Here is a 19,804-nt window from a genome sequence, read left to right on the forward strand (position 1 = left end):
TATGTCGAGACAATACTTTTAAGTAACAGACCCTTCTATAATTTTTAATTATAACTGACCAATTATAAAATTATAATAAAAAAATTATAAATAAAATGCTTCCTACATCTTAAAAATAAACTTTTAAAACGAAGATTTTTTTTCCCCGTATCTACTTTTGTACAATGTCCCATTCTGCAAGTCATAACGTTAATTCATGATTCAAAGTTAGAGATAAAGGACACTTATCAAGAGGTAAAGAACTCGTACTATACACTAATTTAAGGTTAACAATTAATGAAGAGAAAAAAGTAATTGGATTATTAAATGTTTAGTCATATCCCATGATGATAAGGTTGAAATTGAACTCAAATTTCGAACTTGATTTAAATTTATAGTGATTCATACTCATATCAAACCAAGTGTACAAACTAAGTTTATGTTATTCAAACAATGTTTGATCTATATGAGAACTTGAATAAACTATTTATTTAAGCAAAGTTGAGCAAACATTTAATGAAATATTATCGCAATTTCCAAACTTTTAATTACAACTTATTTTTTTATTAATTCTCTTTTTTTTTCCCTCTTTCTTGCAATAAAAAAAATTCCTATCTCCCCAGGATTCAGCTCATTTTCAGCCTAGAAACAAGTAAAAAAAATAAGGAAGAGGATCTTAATCTGCCCCAACCCATGGAAGCTCATTTTATTACTAACCAAAGTATAAAAAGCTACCAACAAACTGTTAGCTCTGTGGCAATGGAGTCAGTTCATCTCCAAAGTTAAGGGTATTGAATTCGAACTTCGGTTGTAGCCTGAAACACCAAAGAAAAAGTATAAAAGCTCATTTTATTACTAGCCTAAGTATAATGCTCGTATGCCATCAATATCATCTTGGCCTAGATTCCTTTTGATGGTTCCTGGCATGTAATATGCAAACATAATCGCCCTTGGATCCTGACTATGTCCAAGGCCTAGTATGTGTCCTATTTCATGAACAGCTACGGATTCCAAGTCGATTTGGTTTATTGTAGTAAGATTAGTAGTACTCCAATTCTCGTCTGCATCATAATGAAGCCTCCCATCTTGTGGAGCAAAAGCATGAGCCAGAACGTTTCCAGGGCCATCAAATGGGTAGCCGTCCCAATGAAAAAGTCGGTGAAATCCAATTACGATATCGGCTTGGGTGAATAGAGGAGCCTCCTGGAATGTAAATCCGGAAACAGCTGCCCATCTCTGGAATGCCCTGGCAATGATAGGCCTCAATTGTTGAACACTAATCACTTGTGCACTAGAACGGAACGTGTAGGTGAGTTGACGAGTGTTCCATCTAGGCATCCCATTGAAAAAAGTATAGTTTGCAACCATGTCAAACTCGACAAGATCGTTTGGTTTATTGAAAACATCTTGGACGCCACATCTTGGGATCAACATATTTTCGATGGTATCAGAGTCGAGTTTCCCTGTTACCTCGAGACGGTATTGTTTTTGGTAAATTTTCAGGGCAGATTCTAACAAATCATCAAAATCATCGGTGAGATTGATGCCACTGGGGTAATAGCCAAAGGCGTTGAAGTATTGCTTGACCTGATTGAGCCCTTTGAATGCATGACCTATTTGAGCTCCCTGTAAAAAATGAAGGGATTTGGAAAATTGGGATTCAGACTTGACCACTGAAGCTTGAACTAGGAGGGGGAGAAGAAAGAAAGCATATGAAATTAGATGATGAGAAAGCTTAGGGGCCATTGCTTTTGATAGAATGAATAGAAGAAGAATCTATTATTTATACTCAAATTTGGTGCTTGTCTTTATTAAATGTTTGGGGAACGTTCATAACTTTATTTTACACAAATTGAGTATAGAATTGATTAAGTTAGGTTTGCCTTCAATTTTACTTTTTCATGATGAAAGACAATCAAAAGAAAATTTAATGGCCAGTAGGCCTCTAGATGTAAGTTTGGATAATTTTTCACTGAAGTGGACACAAATTATTTATCTTATTTAATAAAAAAAATCGTAATCACATATAGAGAAATGAATCACATGTGCTAAAATTCGAATCCAAACATATTAGATATGAACCATAAGTTCTATATATTTTATTCACATATCAAAGTAATACTATTTTTTAAAATTCATGTATTTTTCTAAATATGAATTTAAAAAATTAGTTCAAAGGTTTAGGGAAATACAATGATTTTTTTATTTTTTGCTAAAATACTAAAAAAAAAATTGCTCTTTTCTAAATTTCTTGAATAAGTTTATATTTATTTATTGTACTCAATTATATTCTTAAAATATTATTTTTGTTTAATTAAATCTTCAAATCACTTATTCTATCTAATTAAACCCTAACCCATAAAGTACTATTTTTTAAAATTAAACATTTACTTGTGCACGGATTTTAGTGATTTTTATGTAAAATAAGGACTTAATTAAATAAAATGATATTTCAAAGACTTAATTGGATACAATAGAAGTTTAATAATTTGTTTGAGAAATTTACAAAAGTATGGGGATCTTCTTAGTATTTTAGCAATTAAAGTATTGGTTTTTCTTGAATTTTGGTAAAAAAAAAAAGTGTTAAATGATAATGATGTCTAAAATTTCAATTTAACTGATCTCTTGAAAAGTGTTAAATTATAGACACCTATTAACCAAACCCTATGTTTTAACATGTTTGATATTGTGTACAAGCTGAGCTATTTGTGGAGGTATATTTATGTCTAAGATAAGGTATATTATTTTAATTTTTTTTTATAATTATCATTAAAAAAATTATTATTAATAACTAATTACTTGTCTCAACACACATTTCCTCTATAATTATCATTAATTAGGTTTATGACTAAACCTCCAATGGAATTGGTTGAACAATGAACTCTTGAACAACTCTAGAATCCCTTTAGTTTGGTTTTCTCTTGTGCTAGTTGCAAGATGTAATAATTTTGGTTTTAATATGTTAAAAATAAAAGGGAAAAACAAAAATGTAATAATTTTTGTGATAACTTGACAATTTTTTACCATGTTGGTATTATTTTATTTTTTTTAAAATTATACGATCGTCTGTATACTTTGATCAAATGATAAAATTAATTTTTTTTATTTTAATGTGATAAAGATGAAGAAATAAAGTTGATAACCTAAGATTAAAGTACCAAATGAGTTTGGAAATTAATATAGAAAACAGTAGATTAACTTAATTAAGTATAACAAAACAGGAAAATACAAAGACTTCCTTATTTCTTCCCTAACTTGTTTTGTCGAACAAGACTTATTCTCATGGCCAATTCTTTTCTATATGACTTGAAACCAAAGTGAAAAACGATGAAAACTTTTGATGCATTAATATTGATCAATATCAATGCATAGGTTTTCACTTTTTTAACTCTTCATCTGTTATATAGAGCTCTGATTCCTTGAATATCATCCCTATCCAGACCCTTGGATCTTCCATTCGAGATGGATGGGTACATAATGGCATTCTCAACTGAGCTGTGCCCCAAACCAAGAAGGTGTCCGATTTCATGCAATGCAACAGTCTCCAAGTGAAAGGCACCGGGGCTGACACTTGCGGACCAGGGTTCATCTGCATCATAGTGGAATCTCCCATTAGTTGGTGCAAAAGCATGAGCTATGGTTCCACCAGGACCGTCAAAAGGGTTCCCATCTCTATGATCACGACGTTCGAAACTAATAGTGAGATCGGCATCTCTGTAGTTCTCAATTCTTGAAAACCTGAAGTGTGTATTTGCAGCCCATGTTTGGAAAGCTCTTGCAACGGGGCTCATGGCATCACCACGAGTCCCTGGAAGAAACGCATAGGTGAGATGAGACTGGGAAGCCGGCCATCTGGGGCTTCGAGGGAAGAAGGAAAAATGGGAGACTTGATGGATAGATTTAGAGCCTCCAGGGTGGTGCTTTTTCTTGCCAGAACGCATCCAGGATGTACCATTGACGATATCTGGCACCCCACATCGAGGCATCATCATCTTTGACACTGTTTGGGCATCCAAAGTTCCAGTGGAATTCAAATGGAAATTGAGCTGGTAAATTTTCATGGCAGACTCCAAGAGCTCATCAAAATCATCATCATGGGCATGAGTTTTGTTCTTTCTATAGCTCAAATAACCGAGTTTTTCCAGATACTTCTTGAGCTTATATATGTCTCTAACCTTGTCACCCTTGTGACATCCTTGGAGATGTTGGAGAAACTCAAATGGGGATGTCTTTTTGTCTTTTGAGTCTGCTAAAACAGCCTGAAACAGCAGGGGAAGGACAAGGAGGAGAGTGCAGAATGAGAAGAATGAAATTGCATTGTATGCCATGATTAAGCTATAAGAAAAAGCTCTCTTTGGTGGATGTGGCATTTGCTCATATTTTGTTGCCTATTTATAGCCATCTTATGCAACAGAAACCAAAAGAAAAACGTCTCAAAGATTATGAACAGAAGTCATTAGCCAGTCTTTGTTGGAAATATGACTTTACAAGGTCTTCTAAGTGGCAGAAAAAGCCACCTAATTCCTTGGAAGAATGCTTTCCACATGGAAGTCAGTCAAAACGTTTCTCTTTCGAGAAGGAAGATGCTTTCCACATGGAAGCCCCGGCCTGCAAGTCAAGTTACCCTTGGTGCAATGCATTTTACTTGAGAAATTCATTGGTTTGCAGATTTTAGAATTGAATTTTTATTTGATTTTCACTTTAAATATTCAGAAAATTGTTTTCACAATGACACATTGTCATTTCCCCATTTTCCAGCTAAATACTAGATGAAATGCTCATTCACTTGCTGCAGGCATTAAAATTTCAGAAAGAAAAAGTTTGCAGGCAAGCAAAGCTTCAAAAATGTCATGTAGGATATCTACAGGTTGCCCACTGCCGGCTTACCGCAATTGATTTCCCTACCTGGAAATTGAAATTTATGTCCGATGGACATAATATTTCATTCCAATATTTGTGATTGTTCATGTAAGACATGATTATTTATTAAAAGGTGTCTTAAGCTCCAATTGAGACCTATAATACTTTCTTTAACACTCATTTCAACACACTTACATTGAAACTCTTCTACAATCTAACATTCTCTATGTGATTGTCACTTTGAATATTCGCATTGTCTTGCCCTATTATTGATTTCACGGTCTAGTCTAGATGAATGCTCATTTTGTGTTCCTTTGTAGGCATTAAAATTTGAGAAACAACAATTTTGCAGGCAAGAAACCGTCAAAATTGTCATATACCATATGGACAAAAGCAAGAAGAAAACTCAAGGGATTGACATAAACTACAGTTATTAAGTTACTCTGTCAAAGAAAGAGATATCTCCCTGACAAAATAACTAGCCTTTAAACCGGGAACTTACGTCCAACGGGTCTGGGGTTAAAATCTCAGTACCTACAACCCCTTCTCCCTTATCCCCAGGCTGAGGCTTCTTTTGTACAGAAAAATAAATAGCTAGTCTTTATTTTAATCTGTCAAGGACTGCTAATCACCAAGATGAATAAAAGAGAGGGCTCTCTGCTCACTTTACAAACAAAGTAAACAGCTAAACATAAGACCACTTACATTATCATTTCTGACAGGAAAACAAACAGGGACTACTTGTTGATTTGATCTTCGAAAATAAGTTGAAACCACACTAGCAGTTATGTTTATGTAATATGATCAGTTTCTTCTGGTTTCTATCTTTGTACCTTGGATTTTTGTTGAATAAAAAATGTCTCTTTTACACAGTGAGTACAGCATCTAAATACATCACTTTCCTACAATACAATTTTTCTTGAACACATTTTATTTACCTTGATCACAATCCTACATGCCTCACATTCACTAGTGCAAGGTTATGCTATCAGCTAGAATATGAAGCATGAATGCCATCAATATCATCCTGTATCAGCTCCCTTCTAAGAGTTCTTGGTGGAAGTCCTTGATGCATAATGGCATTTGGATACTGGCTATATGCAAGCCAAAGAAGGTGTCCAATTTCATGAACAGCTACTGATTCCAGGTCCACCTGATACGATCCAGGATTATTAGTAGTACTCCATTTCTCATCTGCATCAATATGGAATCTTCTCTCTTTTGGCAGAAAAGCATGAGCCAAAATGTTGCGTGGACCATTGAAAGGTAGACCATCCCCATGATCATAGCTGTAAAATCCGATTACGATGTCAGCTCGAGTGCCTTGTGGTGCCTCCTGGAATTGGAATGGGGAAACAGCCGCCCATCTTTTGAATGCACTTTTGCAAACAGACCTTAGTTCCTGCAAATCAATGACTTGGACGCTGGAACGAAAAGTATAGGTGACTTTATATGTACTCCATCTAGGCTTTCCATTGAAAAAATTATAAACAGAAATCAAGTGGAACTTCATAGTCTTATGGCTACTTTTAGTTTCACCAATGCCTGTACTGATGATATCAGGGACACCACATATAGGAATCTTCGTTGCTTTAATGGTATCAGTGTCAATCTTCCCTGTTTTCTTGATATGATAGTTTTTCTGGTATGTTTTTAGAGCAGACTCCAATTGTTCATCAGATTCAGCAGTCAGATTGATTTCTTCTTCCATCTGATAGTATCCAAAGGCATTGAGATATTGCTTGACCTGATGAAGCTCTTTCAGGGTCTACCCTTTGCTGGATCCCTCCAAATTTTGGAGAAGATTGGAAAATTGAAACTCAGCTGGTTTTAGAGTTCTACACCTAACCTCTACAAGAAACAGTACAAGGAAGAGGACACAGAAAACTCCTAAAGATGAGAGAATTTAGGTGTCATATGCAAGTTTTACTTTTGCATTGGAGAATTTTCTTTCTATTGGCTATTAATTTATACACATCAGGCAACTTAATCAATCACGTCTGATTTTTCCTTTTGGCCTGAATTTGTTGAAATTGTTTCCTGCAAAAAGATTTTAGAGCCATGGAACCTTATTTGGCTTTATTTTTTAGTAATGGGGCCATTTGAGTTGACATGTTCATCTTCAAATATGATTCTAAGGCCATGAAATTGTTTCCTTTCTCTATATCCATCATGATCAAGTTGCCTAATTATCTACGCCGAAGAAAACTCTGTATGAAAACTTTATTATATCATTATACCAAAAAAAAAAAAAAGATTACTAGATGCCTTGCAAAGAAATATCTCTGTCAGCCTCAAAATACAGTTTATAAATTGATGATGTTGATTTGATTAGCCCTCTCAAAAATCACATGTCAATCAGTTATGAAATGATCATCCATTTCCTACATGAACTAATTACTTCTATAATTGTTTATTATCTTCTACTGCTTGTTGGCTTGACAACATTATATACACCTTGATTAATCATGTTGGGCTGTCTGCTTTTGTTGTTTTTTTTCTTGAAACATTTATTTTAAGTTCACCCAAGCTTGATTGATAAGATCAGAAATTCAAACTAACCCTTAGAGTTCCAATTTGCAAATAAAATAACCAGGATAGAGAACTGCAGCAGAAGCAAACTAGCAAGTAAAATCGTACTAGTAATTATTACGACCGAACCGGAAAATACAAAGACTTTTCTCCTCATCTCTATTTTATTTTTTGTTCGAGAAGACTTATTCTAGTGGACTAAACTTAATCTCTATATGATCTGAAAACCAAATAAATGTTGGCATACCAAAAATGCAACAATGCTGTTCTACATTGATTTACGGATTTCACTTGCTCTATAGCTTCCTCAATAGTTATATAAAGCCTTGATTCCTTGAATATCATCCCCATGCAAACCCTTGCTTTCTCCTGGCATGAAGGTGGGATACATGATGGCCCCCTCAATGGAGCTGTGCTCCAAACCAAGAAGGTGTCCAATTTCATGCAATGCCAGAGTTTCCAAGTGATATGCCCCAGGGGTTGCAATTACAGACCATTGTTCATCTGCGTCATAGTGGAATCTCCCATCAGTTGGTGCATAAGCATGAGCTAAGGTTCCATCAGGGCCATCAAAAGGGAATCCATCTCCATGATCACCCCTTTCAAAGCTAACTTTGATATCAGCATTGACATAGTCCTCAGTCCTTGAAAAGCTAAAGTGTGTATTTGCAGCCCATGTTTGGAAAGCTTTAGCGACAGGGCTAATGGCATCAGCTCGGGTCCCTGGAAGGAATGCGTAGGTGAGATGGGACTGGGAAGCTGGCCATCTGGGTTCTCCTGGAAAAAATGAATAGTGAGAGACTGTATGGACATATTTAGAGCCTGAATGGTGGTGCCTTTTCTTTCCAGAACGCATCCTAGAAGTACCATTGATGATATCTGCTACCGCACATCGCGGGGTCATCATCTTTGACACTGTTTGCGCATCCAAAGTCCCAGTTGCCTTCAAATGATAATTGAGTTGGTAAGTTTTGATTGCAGACTCCAAGAAATCATCGAAATCATCATCATTGGCATGAGTAGTCTTGTTCTTATAGCTCAAGTAACCAAAATTTTCCAGATACTTTTTGAGTTTATGTATGTCTTTAACCTTTTCTCCCTTGTGACATCCTTGCAGGTGCTGGAGAAACTCAAATGGGGATGGCTTTTTGTCTTTCAAGTCTGCTAAACCAACCTGAAACAACAAGGGAAGGAGAAGGAGGAGGGTAAATGAGAAGAATGGAAAAGCTTTTGATCCCATGATTTTGTTTAGCTATAGAGAAATCTTTCTAGCTGTTGTGAAATGAGCTCATATTTTTTGCCTATTTATAGCCATAAATAGCTTGAATAGTCTGAGCAGAAAATCAGAGATCTTGAGTCAGTCTTTGTTTGTAATAGGATTTTACGAGGTCATGCAAATGAAGACAACATTTAATATGTGAAGAAAAGACTCTCAATATTTACTTTCTCCCCCCGGAAAGAGTAAACGCTTCATATAAAATTCATCAGCTGACGAATTCTCAACCTATAGAACTGGTGTACAGGAGTCTAATGACATTTCAAAGGAAGAAACCATCCATGGAAGACCCCGGAGTTGAAATTAGTTTAAAAAATTCATTAAAAAAAAGAAGGAAGAAGTTTCCATCTCCTCAACCATAGGCACATACATAACACATTGGTAATGACGAAAATTACAAGGAAAAAACAGACATTTGGTTCCCAAAGACTTTGAACGAAACATAATTTTGACTTGATTGTTAGATTACAAGTTTAGAATTGTTTATTTCAAATGTGAACAAAAAGTGATGCAAGGAAAGTCAAGTTTCATTGCAGTCTGTCCCCTTTTGGCATCCATTCTAAGGTAAAAGATTTATTTGAAGTTTTTTAGACGAAGTTCTTAAAATAAAAATTAAAATCAAAAATCAAAATCAATAAATTAAAATGTTTTATTACATAAATCAAATGTATAAAATTTGAAAAAAATTTAATAAATTTTGATAAATATTTTTAGATAGATATTTTTAGTAAAAATGTTAACGAAATTTTTACTGTTGAATAAGTATTGATTAAATTTAAAAATATTTTTATATATTATTAAATTTCACATTGAATTTTATCAATTAATAAAGCTTTTATTAAATTATTTTTTAAAAAAAACTTAATAAATTTCACTTAAAAATTTGCATATAAGTTCTGCCTCCCTTCAATAGTGAAAAGGGTATCGGAAACTGCAACTTCAGAGTTTTAGAGTACTCCCAGGGTTTTCGTATTTGGACATTGCCAAAATTTTACCTTAAGCTTTATTTCCAGGAAATATAAAAATTAAAACTTTGATGGTGATCACCCATTGCAGGAGGCTAAATTTTTGGAGTATACGTTGGGCATTTCATTGTAAAAATTCGTCTGGTTTTTATGGTGTTTCATTTCTATATAATATCCAATATCCATGCTCAAGCTAAAACAAATTAACCCTGAGTTTTTCACACACTTGAAGGGAGATCTTTTCTTCAAAAACATGCAGGCAGACTTGAAAAAAAAAAAAAATAGAGTAATCAGCTTGTTTTCATCATGAACGAAAGAATTTAAACATCGTCGAGGAAAATAAGAAAACAAAACAACAAATTCTGTGTTGTTCTTGGATCAGTAACTTTGTTTTTTTTTGCCATTTATTTCTTTGCTTTGAAATTGCCTGACATGTTATAATAGGTTTTTCACTCTTGGATTAATAACCTGATAGTGGATTCAAACATGCTGAATAATTGATTTACCGACATAAACAAATGCGAAAATTTGACACCCTCTTTCCAGAAAAATAAAAAAATTAAAAAAAAAAAAAAAAGAGATAAGGACTCTAGAAAAACAATAGTACAAGCCAAAGTTGTCAAATACATCATCAACATTACAGGAAAACCACTTCAAGAACCATTCCAACTCCATCAAAATTTTGGATTAGATACATTAAATAAAACAATAGAATCATTTTACACAAGGTGATGCAGCCTTGAGTACAGCCTGCTAACTATGTATTCTGAAATTTACACTCCATTGGTATTTGGTATAATAACTACTTCCATTGGTTTCTTTCCTTCTCAAAAGAACTTTAAATTGCACATACTATAATTGCATGTTTTACGACAAACAACCACAACACTTTTTGCATAACCATCAAAATACCAGTAAAGAAAGGGAGGCTTTCCAAGTTCAACATCTTAGGAAAAACAGAATAATATAAAAATGCCTGTTGTAGTGTCAAATATGCACGATGGAAAGAATGCAACTTCAAGAGAATCATGATAGCCAGGAGCATGCAGAACCCTTAGTGCCAATACACATCCAAGATGCAAGAGGTCAAAACAGGTTAGGCCATAAACATAAAACTTCCGAAACAAAAAGAGCATCATTTCAAACCGTAACATCCAATTTTATGATCCCAAGATCTTCATAAACCAAGGAGGCATTCCTAACGTCTAACTCTTCTATCCTTTCATTATGATTGGATACAGCTTGACATTGAGATTAAGCATTCAAAGCCCAGCAGATTCAAAGGCTGGCAGAATAAGTGGTCTTGAACTCTAATCTTCCACTTAATGAAGGCTCACAACAAATGACTCATATATAGAAATGGTGTTATGTGCATCCTAAGTACATGATAGCCCATCGCACACCACTGGATGCTAACCACAGCCAAGGTGTACACATCTTGACAGCTTTTAGGTAATTATGAGCTCTTGATTAATTCAACAAGATCAGATATCTCGCTGGACTTCCACTGACCAGCATACCCTTGTAATTTGTATCTAGACAGGGCACGTTTAAGAATTTAAATATATGCAGGTGACAACCATGCAGAAACAGAGCTCAAAAGAGTTAAAAGATTCCAAAAAAGCTAAATGATGATGATAATTTTACCATCCTATTGTTTAAAGTAAAGTCCTTCATTTTATCATGAAATGCCAAGCTCCCGTAACAGTTGCCCAGAAAATTTTAGGACGTCGTAATGGAAGAAATTGTAATTATGTTGACATAACAAAAATCCAAAATGTGGTCAAATCATGATATAAAGAACTTTTTTTTTTTTTTTCCAGTAATTAGCCTGACAATTTGATATAAGACACCTCCTAATTTCAATGAAGGTAATACAGATGCATCGAATCATGAAAATATAAAAGCTAAGTTCAAATCCAGAAAAAATCGAATGATGAAATGTGCATATGATACTTACAACTATTCTAGCGACTGGATATTAGCAAATGTTCAACTATCCTGCTTATATTGTTAGGCAAAAGAATTCCAGTTATGTCAAAATACTTTGATACAGGCAACCACTAAGTGCTATTTTTAAACTAGAAAACTACAATAACTAATAAGAAACAGATAGAACAAGAAAAAGAACTAATATCTCATTGAACAAAATTTCAACACACAAACTGATCCCAATTTGTTTATGCAAAGTGAATCATCGCTTCCTCAATAATAACATTACAAAAGAATAAACTATAATGCTTTTAGCCAGCGACTAAAAATGAAACCACTAAACATTTTACCTCAAGCATGTGAACCATGACCACTGACACTCAATTCCACAACAGTTGCCTTTTCTTTCCCCCTATCATCTTCTTCTTCGTTAATCCAATCATCGAGATCATCATCAGAATTCAAAGTAAAATTCGCCACATTATTATCCATATTCTGCATTTCTTCCCCTAGTGGCCTATACGGCAAACCATCCCCCGAAACACCAACACCATTTCTTTTACCCATAATTGACAACATCCCAACAACCAAAACCACAAGTAAAGCAAGATGGCAATTAAATTGCAACGTCGCAATGGCTCTCCCTCTATGATACTCAGGGTGACCTTTGCACTTAATAGTATAATTCCCTCTACTTTTTTCATGTAAACTACATCCATGAACAATCAAATTAGTGTAAAATGATAATCCCATTTGCACAAACCATGTTCCTTGTAAAATCAACCCAATGCCTCGTACCAATTTCGAGTAAACCGACCTTTTTGACCTCAACTCTAGCATTGTAGAAACCACACAAATTGCTATCGGAACACATAAAAGATCAAAATATCTATTCTCAATTCCACTTTTATCTTTCCTTTGCAAGTAATATAACAAAAACTCTTCAAAAAAAGCTAAAAGCAGAACTAATTCAAGGATAGAATCAGGCCAAAAACATAAGCTTTTCTTATTATTTAAAAGACCCAAAGCAGAGTAAAGCAATAAAAGCAGAGCAATTGAGAGTACTTGTAATTGGAGCACCAACCCCACCCGATCCTTTGAACTGAAAGCATCAAAGATTGAAACCAGAGAATTTAAGAGGATCAACATGGAGAAGACTGATACAAAGATAAAAGATGATGAACAGAGAAATGAGTTTTCTTTAGTTTTTGAAATAGAGGCAGACTTTATCTGGGTTGAAGGTGAAGAAGATGGAGTTGGATTCGGGTTTCGGGTCGGGTCTAAGGAATTGATGGATTCCCAGAATCCGATCACGATGAAACCAACGCCGGTAACGGCGTAGGTGAAAAATTCCATATTTGTTGTTGTACAAAGTTGCAAACCTTCTTTTTCTGGCCTTTTTTCTTTGAATTTGTGCAAGCTTTGCTGCTTTTTCGCTTTCTGTCTGAACAATTTTTAAGATCTTCAATGTTGGGTTTCGTTTTCCTGGGAAAACCAGATTCTGAAACAAATGATGAAGTCCAACATTGGTGTTGGTTGTTGGATGACTGATTTCTTGTAGTTGACTTTTTTGTTTGGTTTTTTGGTTCAAGAAAATGTCGATTCTTGGAAACTTCCCTGGATCCGGTCTGACCAAAGCCCAATTGTTTTTGAGTTGGGCCTGTTGCTTTTCCTTTGTGCTACTAATTGTAGAAATTAATTCACTAAAATTAAAAAAAAATGCAAATAATAACTAATTTCGTGAATAATATAAAGAAAAATAAGTTTTTAATTTTTTTTTTCATAGTATGTTCATCCACTGACAAAGAGTAACATATTGAATTGAAACTTTTAAAAAAAATTAAATTCAAATTGTTAATAGAAAATGACTTTTCATCAATTTGAATAATAAGATAATTAGAAGAAATTACAAAATGAGATAAATAAAGCAGCTTATTTCGGTTCTTGATAGATTTGTAGCTCTTTTGGAATTATAAGATTATTGCTTATCTCTGCTACTAAATATACAAGGCAAGGAAAAGCTATCCTTCACCTATAAGTTAAAAATATTTAAATTAACTGGTTTCTATAATTATTTTTTTTAAAATAATATTTAATAAATTAATAATTTAAATATTAACACTTACAATCATTTAATTTATTTTTAAATTTATTTTATATTAATTCAACATGCTTTTATATATATACATTTTTTTTTTTTGAAACTTTTGTCTTTACATACTTATCTATTGATTGTAACCAAAGGTAATATAAAGAATGTACACTCAAGAAGCTCAATGGGTGGATGGTCCATAAAAATGTTCATAATTTGGTTTTAATTGAATTAATCGATAAAATTGATTTAATTCAATTAATCAATCAGTTATTAAATTAATTTTGATCGATTATTGAAAATAATTTTTTAAAATTTTAAATTTTTTTTTAATTTGGTTTAAAAACTAAATTAATCAACCTTTACAATAAATAATATGGATCATTAAATTTCATAAAAAATTTTAATTTAATGGCTAAAAATTGTTTTTTGAATTAAAAATTAAAAAAAAAATTTGACCCTTTGATGAGATTGAATCTTAAGACTTTGGTTTAATCTTAAATAGATATTTTGATGGCTTTCTTCTTCACAAGAAGGAGGATTTTGGCATGAAACCAATGGAGATACCAGCTCGTGAAAGAGGAAAAAACAAAGGAAAAAAGAAAGAAAAAAAACCATTGGTGCTTTACTTGAAGATATCCAAACAAAAATGAGGAAAAAATGTAAATGTCAAATTATTCGAAATTTAACCAAAATATTATAAAACCTATATATAAAACTAAAAATATATGAATTTGTTTATTTCATTTCAAGTTATTAGAGTTTTTAATTTAATATTTTAATATTTTAATATTTTTATTGAATAATTTTATTTAATTTATTTCACATATGAAAAAATAAAATTTTAAAATAAAATTTAATCTAATATATATTATATTACAATATACAAGGTTACATGATCAAAATTGCTTATGTGATTGTTTAAGCGGATAATTTCTTTTAATGACACATAAGATAATATTTATATTATTTTATTTATCAAATAAAAATTTTTAATAAATTATTTAAATTGAATATTTTGGATAATTATTTAAATTGAAATTAAAATCTATCCAAGATTAAAATTTTTGCCTAAGATTTAAATTCAAATATATTAAATCATAATTTATCTTTTTTTAATTTAATAACAATTCCAAATATATATACTTAATAGAATTTTATTTTCTATCAAATAATTCTATTTAATAAATTATTTAAATTTAATATTTTTAGATAATTATTTAAATTTAAATAAAAATTTATCAAAAATTGAAAATTATTTAATAGATTATTTAAATTTAATATTTTTAGATAAGTTAATGAATTATTGACTAGAAAGTATGTATTTTTAAAGTAATAAAATTTTTACATCTTTATATCAAAATATTAGACATTTGAATGTTAATAAAAAAATTAGATAAAAAATATATTTTTGCTTTGAAAACAAATATAATATTTTATTTATGTTATAATTCAATATTTTTATATTATATATTTGGTTAATTTATTTGTTTATTTTTAGTCCATAACTTTTTTTAATTTTGCTTAGATTTATTATAATTAATTTTTTGTATTATATATATTTTTTCTTTTATTCATTTTTTCAATATTTTTATTCTTTGTTAATTTATTAATATATTTGCTTTTATTATTGTATATATTTAACCTTGACAAATTAACATGTAAATTTATATTCTCTATTTTCTTTTGCTTTACCTTTTATTATTGAATTTCTTTATTTACAGTGGATGATATGAGAAGAATGATGATTATTATCATATCTAATTCACAAAAAATACTATCAATTATGTTAAAAATGATTAAAAATAAAAAATATTTCAAAAAGTTTTTTAAGCATAACATAAAGAATTATTGTTTCCCTTTTATCTAAAAAATAACTTTATTTGTTGACATATATAGAAATAATTGTTAGTCTAATATATTTGTGTAATAATTACTTGAAGTATGTCAAAAATAAAAACTAATAAAAAGCAAATGATTATAGCAAAATTAATAATTGTGATTTGTTATTCGATCAAATATATATATATATATATATATATACACATACTACCCAATCAAGATTACGATAAAAACAATTATTAATCTTAACTATTTAAATATTGATTTTTGATTTTTTATCAAATAAGAAAAAAGTGATAGCAAAATTTTTAATATTTAGCAAATAAATTGAAGAAAATAATTTTTAATGAAAAAATTTTATAATTTTTAAAAATTTACAAAAATTTAAACTTCTTTTAAATGAAAAATATCATTTTATAATATATTATGTATAAATTATCATTTAATTGTAACTTAACATTTATAAATATATAATTATATATTAGATAAATAATTAAAAAATAAATTTAAAATTATAAAAAATTTAATAAAAATTTCGGTACATTGTTCGGGTTAAAAAACTAGTTTAATAATTTTATTATTATATTATTGAAAAAATTAATTGAATTGTTCGAAATTTAGATTAATTAATTTTTAAAATTAAAAAATTATATTCAATTAATAAAAATAAAATAATAATTAATATAATTTAAAATTAACCGAATAAACCGCATCGAATTTAATCCTTGTCATTAACCTATAATAAAGATTGAAAAGCCAATAACAAGATAGCTACCAATGATGTTGGGACCCTGAAATCCAGCTCAAGTTAATCCTTTTAAGTTTCCACTACCAAATCTGCTACAATTCACTACAAGAGATACAACGGTAGACATCGACCTGGAAGTACAACATATCAGACAAGTTTAACATATAAGTATTTAAGCTTGTAAATCTTGGGCTAAGTTGTTGAGTTAGACAAAAGGTACAATTATTCAATGCCAAAAGATTGTTTCATAACGTGTGCTTGACTGCGTAGGATTAAAACAACCCATCCCTTTGGTGTAGAAAACTTGCAAGCTGACACAACCTAAACGATAGATTTGCTGCCTCAATCTCCAAAACTTTTTATATATATACAGATACTGTCCTGATTATCTTCATCTTCCTACGCAGTTTTTGTCGGAAAAGAGTCGTAGAGAAACAAAGAAGATGAAAACCAAAGGCCTTTACTGTTTTTTGGTCTTGTTTTTTCTGGGTTTTCAAGATTGTGTTCAGGGAAGGTTGTTAGCAGCATCAAAACCTGACAGAGATGATGCTGCTGCATATGCTCGTTGGTTGGTGTCCCAGAATTCTTGGGGGATTTTAAAGTAATACTTTTTTTCTCTCTCTGGTTTCTGCTACTTTTTGTTGTTCCAATTTGTTGTTGTGATTCTTGTTTTGAGATTGTAAATTGGATTCTGTGTTTGTTTGTATACTTTTAACTTTTGATTAGATGACCCAATTGATTGATATTGTAAAAATTTTCTAAGCAATTTCTTTGACTTCTTTTTGTTTTTTGCTTAAAGATTAATTCTATGCTTGCTGACACAAGGGGGAAATGAAGGAAAAAATGCAAAATTTGCAGTATATAATAAAATGCTTTTGCCTATGTATCTTTTAATATTGGGGCTTGTTTTAATAATTTCTATTGGCTTTTACTTTCCATGGATCATATTTGTTGCTTGGCATCAACAGCTTAGAATTCATTGATTTTGTAGGCCTGGCTCATTTCTCATTTTAATTTTGCAGTACAATATCAATTGAGTTGGAAGGAGCACCATTTGGGTAAGCTTTTCTGACATATTATCTTATAGTCAGTTAATAAAATGAGGCTATTCCTCCTGTTTAAGCTCAAAACTTTATGTTCCTTTCTTTGGCTTGTACTTGTATTTTCTCCTTCTTTATAAGCCAAGTTGGAAAACTTCTTGGAATGAAAGGATCTCAGCTAACCTGACTCTTATTTCAAATCTCTGGTTTTATTAGTTGGGAATAGAGTTCGAAAAGATATGATTACTGTTTTAAGAATTTTAGGAGCTTTCATTTACAATTCACCAACACACGATCATTGAGAAAGCAGAAGAATGCTTTAACTGTGGACATTGATATATAATTATGTACCTATGGTTGAAAATTGGCATGGTGTTTATCTTTACATTTTCTTCTGAGATGCATATTTGCAATGTAATGTCTCACAATTAAACAATAGGTTTCCATAAACCTTCGGTATTCAAAGGTAGTTGTTTGAACATGTCATGACACTCTCTCATGGTCCTGCCTTTTCCCTGCTCAACAAGAATGTTAACTTGTGCTGCAGGAATGTTGTTTCATTTAGTGATGGGTTACCTGACAAAAGTACTGGCATCCCATATTTCTATTTGACAACCCTTGATCCAACAGCAAGAAATGCATTGCAAGACCATAGGTCGTCACTTACAATCAGTGAGTATCCACTTGGAACTTGTGGCAAAGCAGATCCAGAGAGCCCTGTTTGTGCAAAAATCACACTCACGGGAAGGGTTCGTTGCTAAATCTAGTACTTTATCCTCATAGAACTTAATGCTTTTAGTTTTTCTCAAGTCACCATTTGGAAAATATTATTGTGTCCTGTTTGGTGTCTATATACATTCACTCTCATGTTTCTTATTGTTATTTGCTTTTGTCTCACTTGTGTGATTTATAAATATTAAATTATGTATGGTAATCTGATTCATATGATAAAGTTATACTGGTTTTTTATTACTAGAACCATTGGAATGAAAAAGAAAGAAGAAAAGATGAATGAAATGACTTTTAAATGATTTTTAAACTTAATTTTATTGTGCCTTGTGGTGTTATAGTTGGTACTAGTTGATGCTAACTCTGAAGAGGCAGAATTTGCTCAAACTGCCCTGTTCACAAAGCATCCCGAGATGAAGGGTAATTCTTAACCCATATAATTGGTATTCACTTGGGTTCCTTTCTTTAGTCTAGACTTGTAGTAACCAAGTTTGCATTGGTTGGTGGACAGGGTGGCCTAAGGGTCATGACTTTGAGATCTTCAAACTGGAGATCGAAGACATATTTATGATTAACTGGTTTGGTGGCCCTAAGCCTCTCACAGTTGAACAGTATCTCAACTACAAAATGTGAGTATCAAAGCTGTATACCATGTTTGCTTTTGCAATTGTATGCTAAAAGTTCCCCCAAGTATATGCTTTGTACTGTCAAATCATCAGTCATAATGAATAAACCTAACTTCATGCGGTAGTTGTTATTTGATGTTTGCTAATTAATTTTTCCTCCCTGATGTGGGTCTTTGCCATCTACAGGAACAAATTTGGCGTCAGCCTGTGAAAAGTGAAACTTAATACTAAACTCCATTCTTTTACATGGTTCTATATGTACGTGAATTTAAACTGTGTATAATGAAAACTATCTTGTAAATAAATCCAATACAGTTGCTCTTATTATTTATGGTTAATCCTATTGCATTCTGAAACAATCAAAAGCAATAAAACGGTTAATATAAGAATTTTTCTATGGCTTTCTTTTTATTTAATCATAATCTGGAAAACATGAAGTTGTTTGCTCTTTTGAATTAATAGCATGCGGTTGATTTATGTGATTACCTGTAACTTTTTAAATGTAAGTCATTGCTGTTATAGAACAAGTGAGAATTTACCTTTGAGGGATCAGTAATAAAGTTTGAACCGATGCCTGATATGCAGGCAGCATATAGATCAGTATGCCGTAGTATTCGAAAGCAAATGTTCCCTTTGCATGATCATATCAGATAGTTTATCATTGTTCTAAATTTCTGAGTTAATCTCTGATGCATTTTTGCTACTTAATATACTTGAATTCGAAAGTTTATAGCTTTCTATTTCAAACCTATGCTTTCACACACACACACACTTTCCACCCTGTTCTGATCCTGCCATACTGATCCTGCCATAAGAAACAGCAGGATCTTCTTCTTTATCTTCTAGTGGCTGAGCCCTGCATTTTTGGGCAGTGTTATCTTCTACTTTGCTAGACTTTGGCAGCCATGAATTCTCATCAGATTAGGGTTGAGGATTTCGAATACGGATATTGAACAGAATGAGTTGTACAAGTTTAATAATGGTTATCTGCAAAGCTAAAGAGATTTATTGAGAAAAAAGAAGGAAAGGGCATAGGATTAATAACCAAAATCGCAATTTAGTATCTAAATTTGCCTTGCAAGAAGCCAGGGATATGCGGTTCCAGGATGCATGTGGCATAAGATAACACAGGCCGGTGATATAAGATGAATGCTTTTTAATGCACGCAACATTAATCCAATGG

The 19,804-nt window shown here is 31.8% G+C and overlaps 4 protein-coding genes and 2 pseudogenes across 5 annotated transcripts; 1 reads left to right on the forward strand and 5 right to left on the reverse strand.

The window, feature by feature from the left end:
- Positions 1 to 218: 218 nt before the first annotated feature.
- On the reverse strand, positions 219 to 1,749 carry LOC111293021 (metalloendoproteinase 1-like). The gene has a single exon (XM_022885714.2). It carries the CDS (start codon positions 1,723 to 1,725, stop codon positions 835 to 837), a length of 891 nt encoding a protein of 296 aa, XP_022741449.2. The 5' UTR covers positions 1,726 to 1,749; the 3' UTR covers positions 219 to 834.
- A 1,470-nt stretch (positions 1,750 to 3,219) lies between these two features.
- LOC111292939 (metalloendoproteinase 3-MMP pseudogene) lies at positions 3,220 to 4,415 on the reverse strand (annotated as a pseudogene).
- Positions 4,416 to 5,827: 1,412 nt separating this feature from the next.
- On the reverse strand, positions 5,828 to 6,550 carry LOC111293417 (metalloendoproteinase 1-like). The gene has a single exon (XM_089766303.1). The coding sequence runs from the start codon at positions 6,548 to 6,550 to the stop codon at positions 5,828 to 5,830; it is 723 nt and encodes a 240-aa protein (XP_089622429.1).
- Positions 6,551 to 7,461: 911 nt separating this feature from the next.
- On the reverse strand, positions 7,462 to 8,660 carry LOC111292833 (metalloendoproteinase 3-MMP pseudogene; annotated as a pseudogene).
- Positions 8,661 to 11,727: 3,067 nt separating this feature from the next.
- On the reverse strand, positions 11,728 to 13,115 carry LOC111293103 (uncharacterized). Its single transcript, XM_089767035.1, has one exon. The coding sequence runs from the start codon at positions 12,898 to 12,900 to the stop codon at positions 11,896 to 11,898; it is 1,005 nt and encodes a 334-aa protein (XP_089623161.1). The 5' UTR covers positions 12,901 to 13,115; the 3' UTR covers positions 11,728 to 11,895.
- A 3,434-nt stretch (positions 13,116 to 16,549) lies between these two features.
- On the forward strand, positions 16,550 to 18,959 carry LOC111292282 (uncharacterized). Of its 2 annotated transcripts, XM_022884576.2 has the most exons (6): positions 16,552 to 16,827; positions 17,249 to 17,284; positions 17,814 to 18,015; positions 18,337 to 18,415; positions 18,507 to 18,624; positions 18,808 to 18,959. In XM_022884576.2, exons 1-6 carry the CDS (start codon positions 16,670 to 16,672, stop codon positions 18,830 to 18,832), a joined length of 618 nt encoding a protein of 205 aa, XP_022740311.2. In that variant the 5' UTR covers positions 16,552 to 16,669; the 3' UTR covers positions 18,833 to 18,959. The 2 variants fall into 2 exon arrangements, with proteins under 2 accessions (XP_089623163.1, XP_022740311.2); XM_089767037.1 differs by lacking the exon at positions 18,808 to 18,959 and having other exon boundaries at positions 16,550 to 16,827; positions 18,507 to 18,628.
- The last annotated feature ends 845 nt before the right edge of the window (positions 18,960 to 19,804 follow it).

The sequence above is a fragment of the Durio zibethinus genome, chromosome 10 (assembly GCF_047325235.1).
Source record: "Durio zibethinus cultivar Kanyao isolate XHJ-2024 chromosome 10, ASM4732523v1, whole genome shotgun sequence".
Lineage (NCBI taxonomy): Eukaryota > Viridiplantae > Streptophyta > Magnoliopsida > Malvales > Malvaceae > Durio > Durio zibethinus.

Coding starts and splice junctions, on each gene's coding strand:
- LOC111293021 (XM_022885714.2), bottom strand. CDS start 1,725: ATGGCCCCTAAGCTTTCTCATCATCTAATTTCATATGCTTTCTTTCTT.
- LOC111293417 (XM_089766303.1), bottom strand. CDS start 6,550: ATGGAAGAAGAAATCAATCTGACTGCTGAATCTGATGAACAATTGGAG.
- LOC111293103 (XM_089767035.1), bottom strand. CDS start 12,900: ATGGAATTTTTCACCTACGCCGTTACCGGCGTTGGTTTCATCGTGATC.
- LOC111292282 (XM_022884576.2), top strand. CDS start 16,670: ATGAAAACCAAAGGCCTTTACTGTTTTTTGGTCTTGTTTTTTCTGGGT. Junction 18,416..18,506: donor AAAGCATCCCGAGATGAAGG/GTAATTCTTAAC, acceptor GTTGGTGGACAG/GGTGGCCTAAGGGTCATGAC. Junction 18,625..18,807: donor CAGTATCTCAACTACAAAAT/GTGAGTATCAAA, acceptor TGCCATCTACAG/GAACAAATTTGGCGTCAGCC.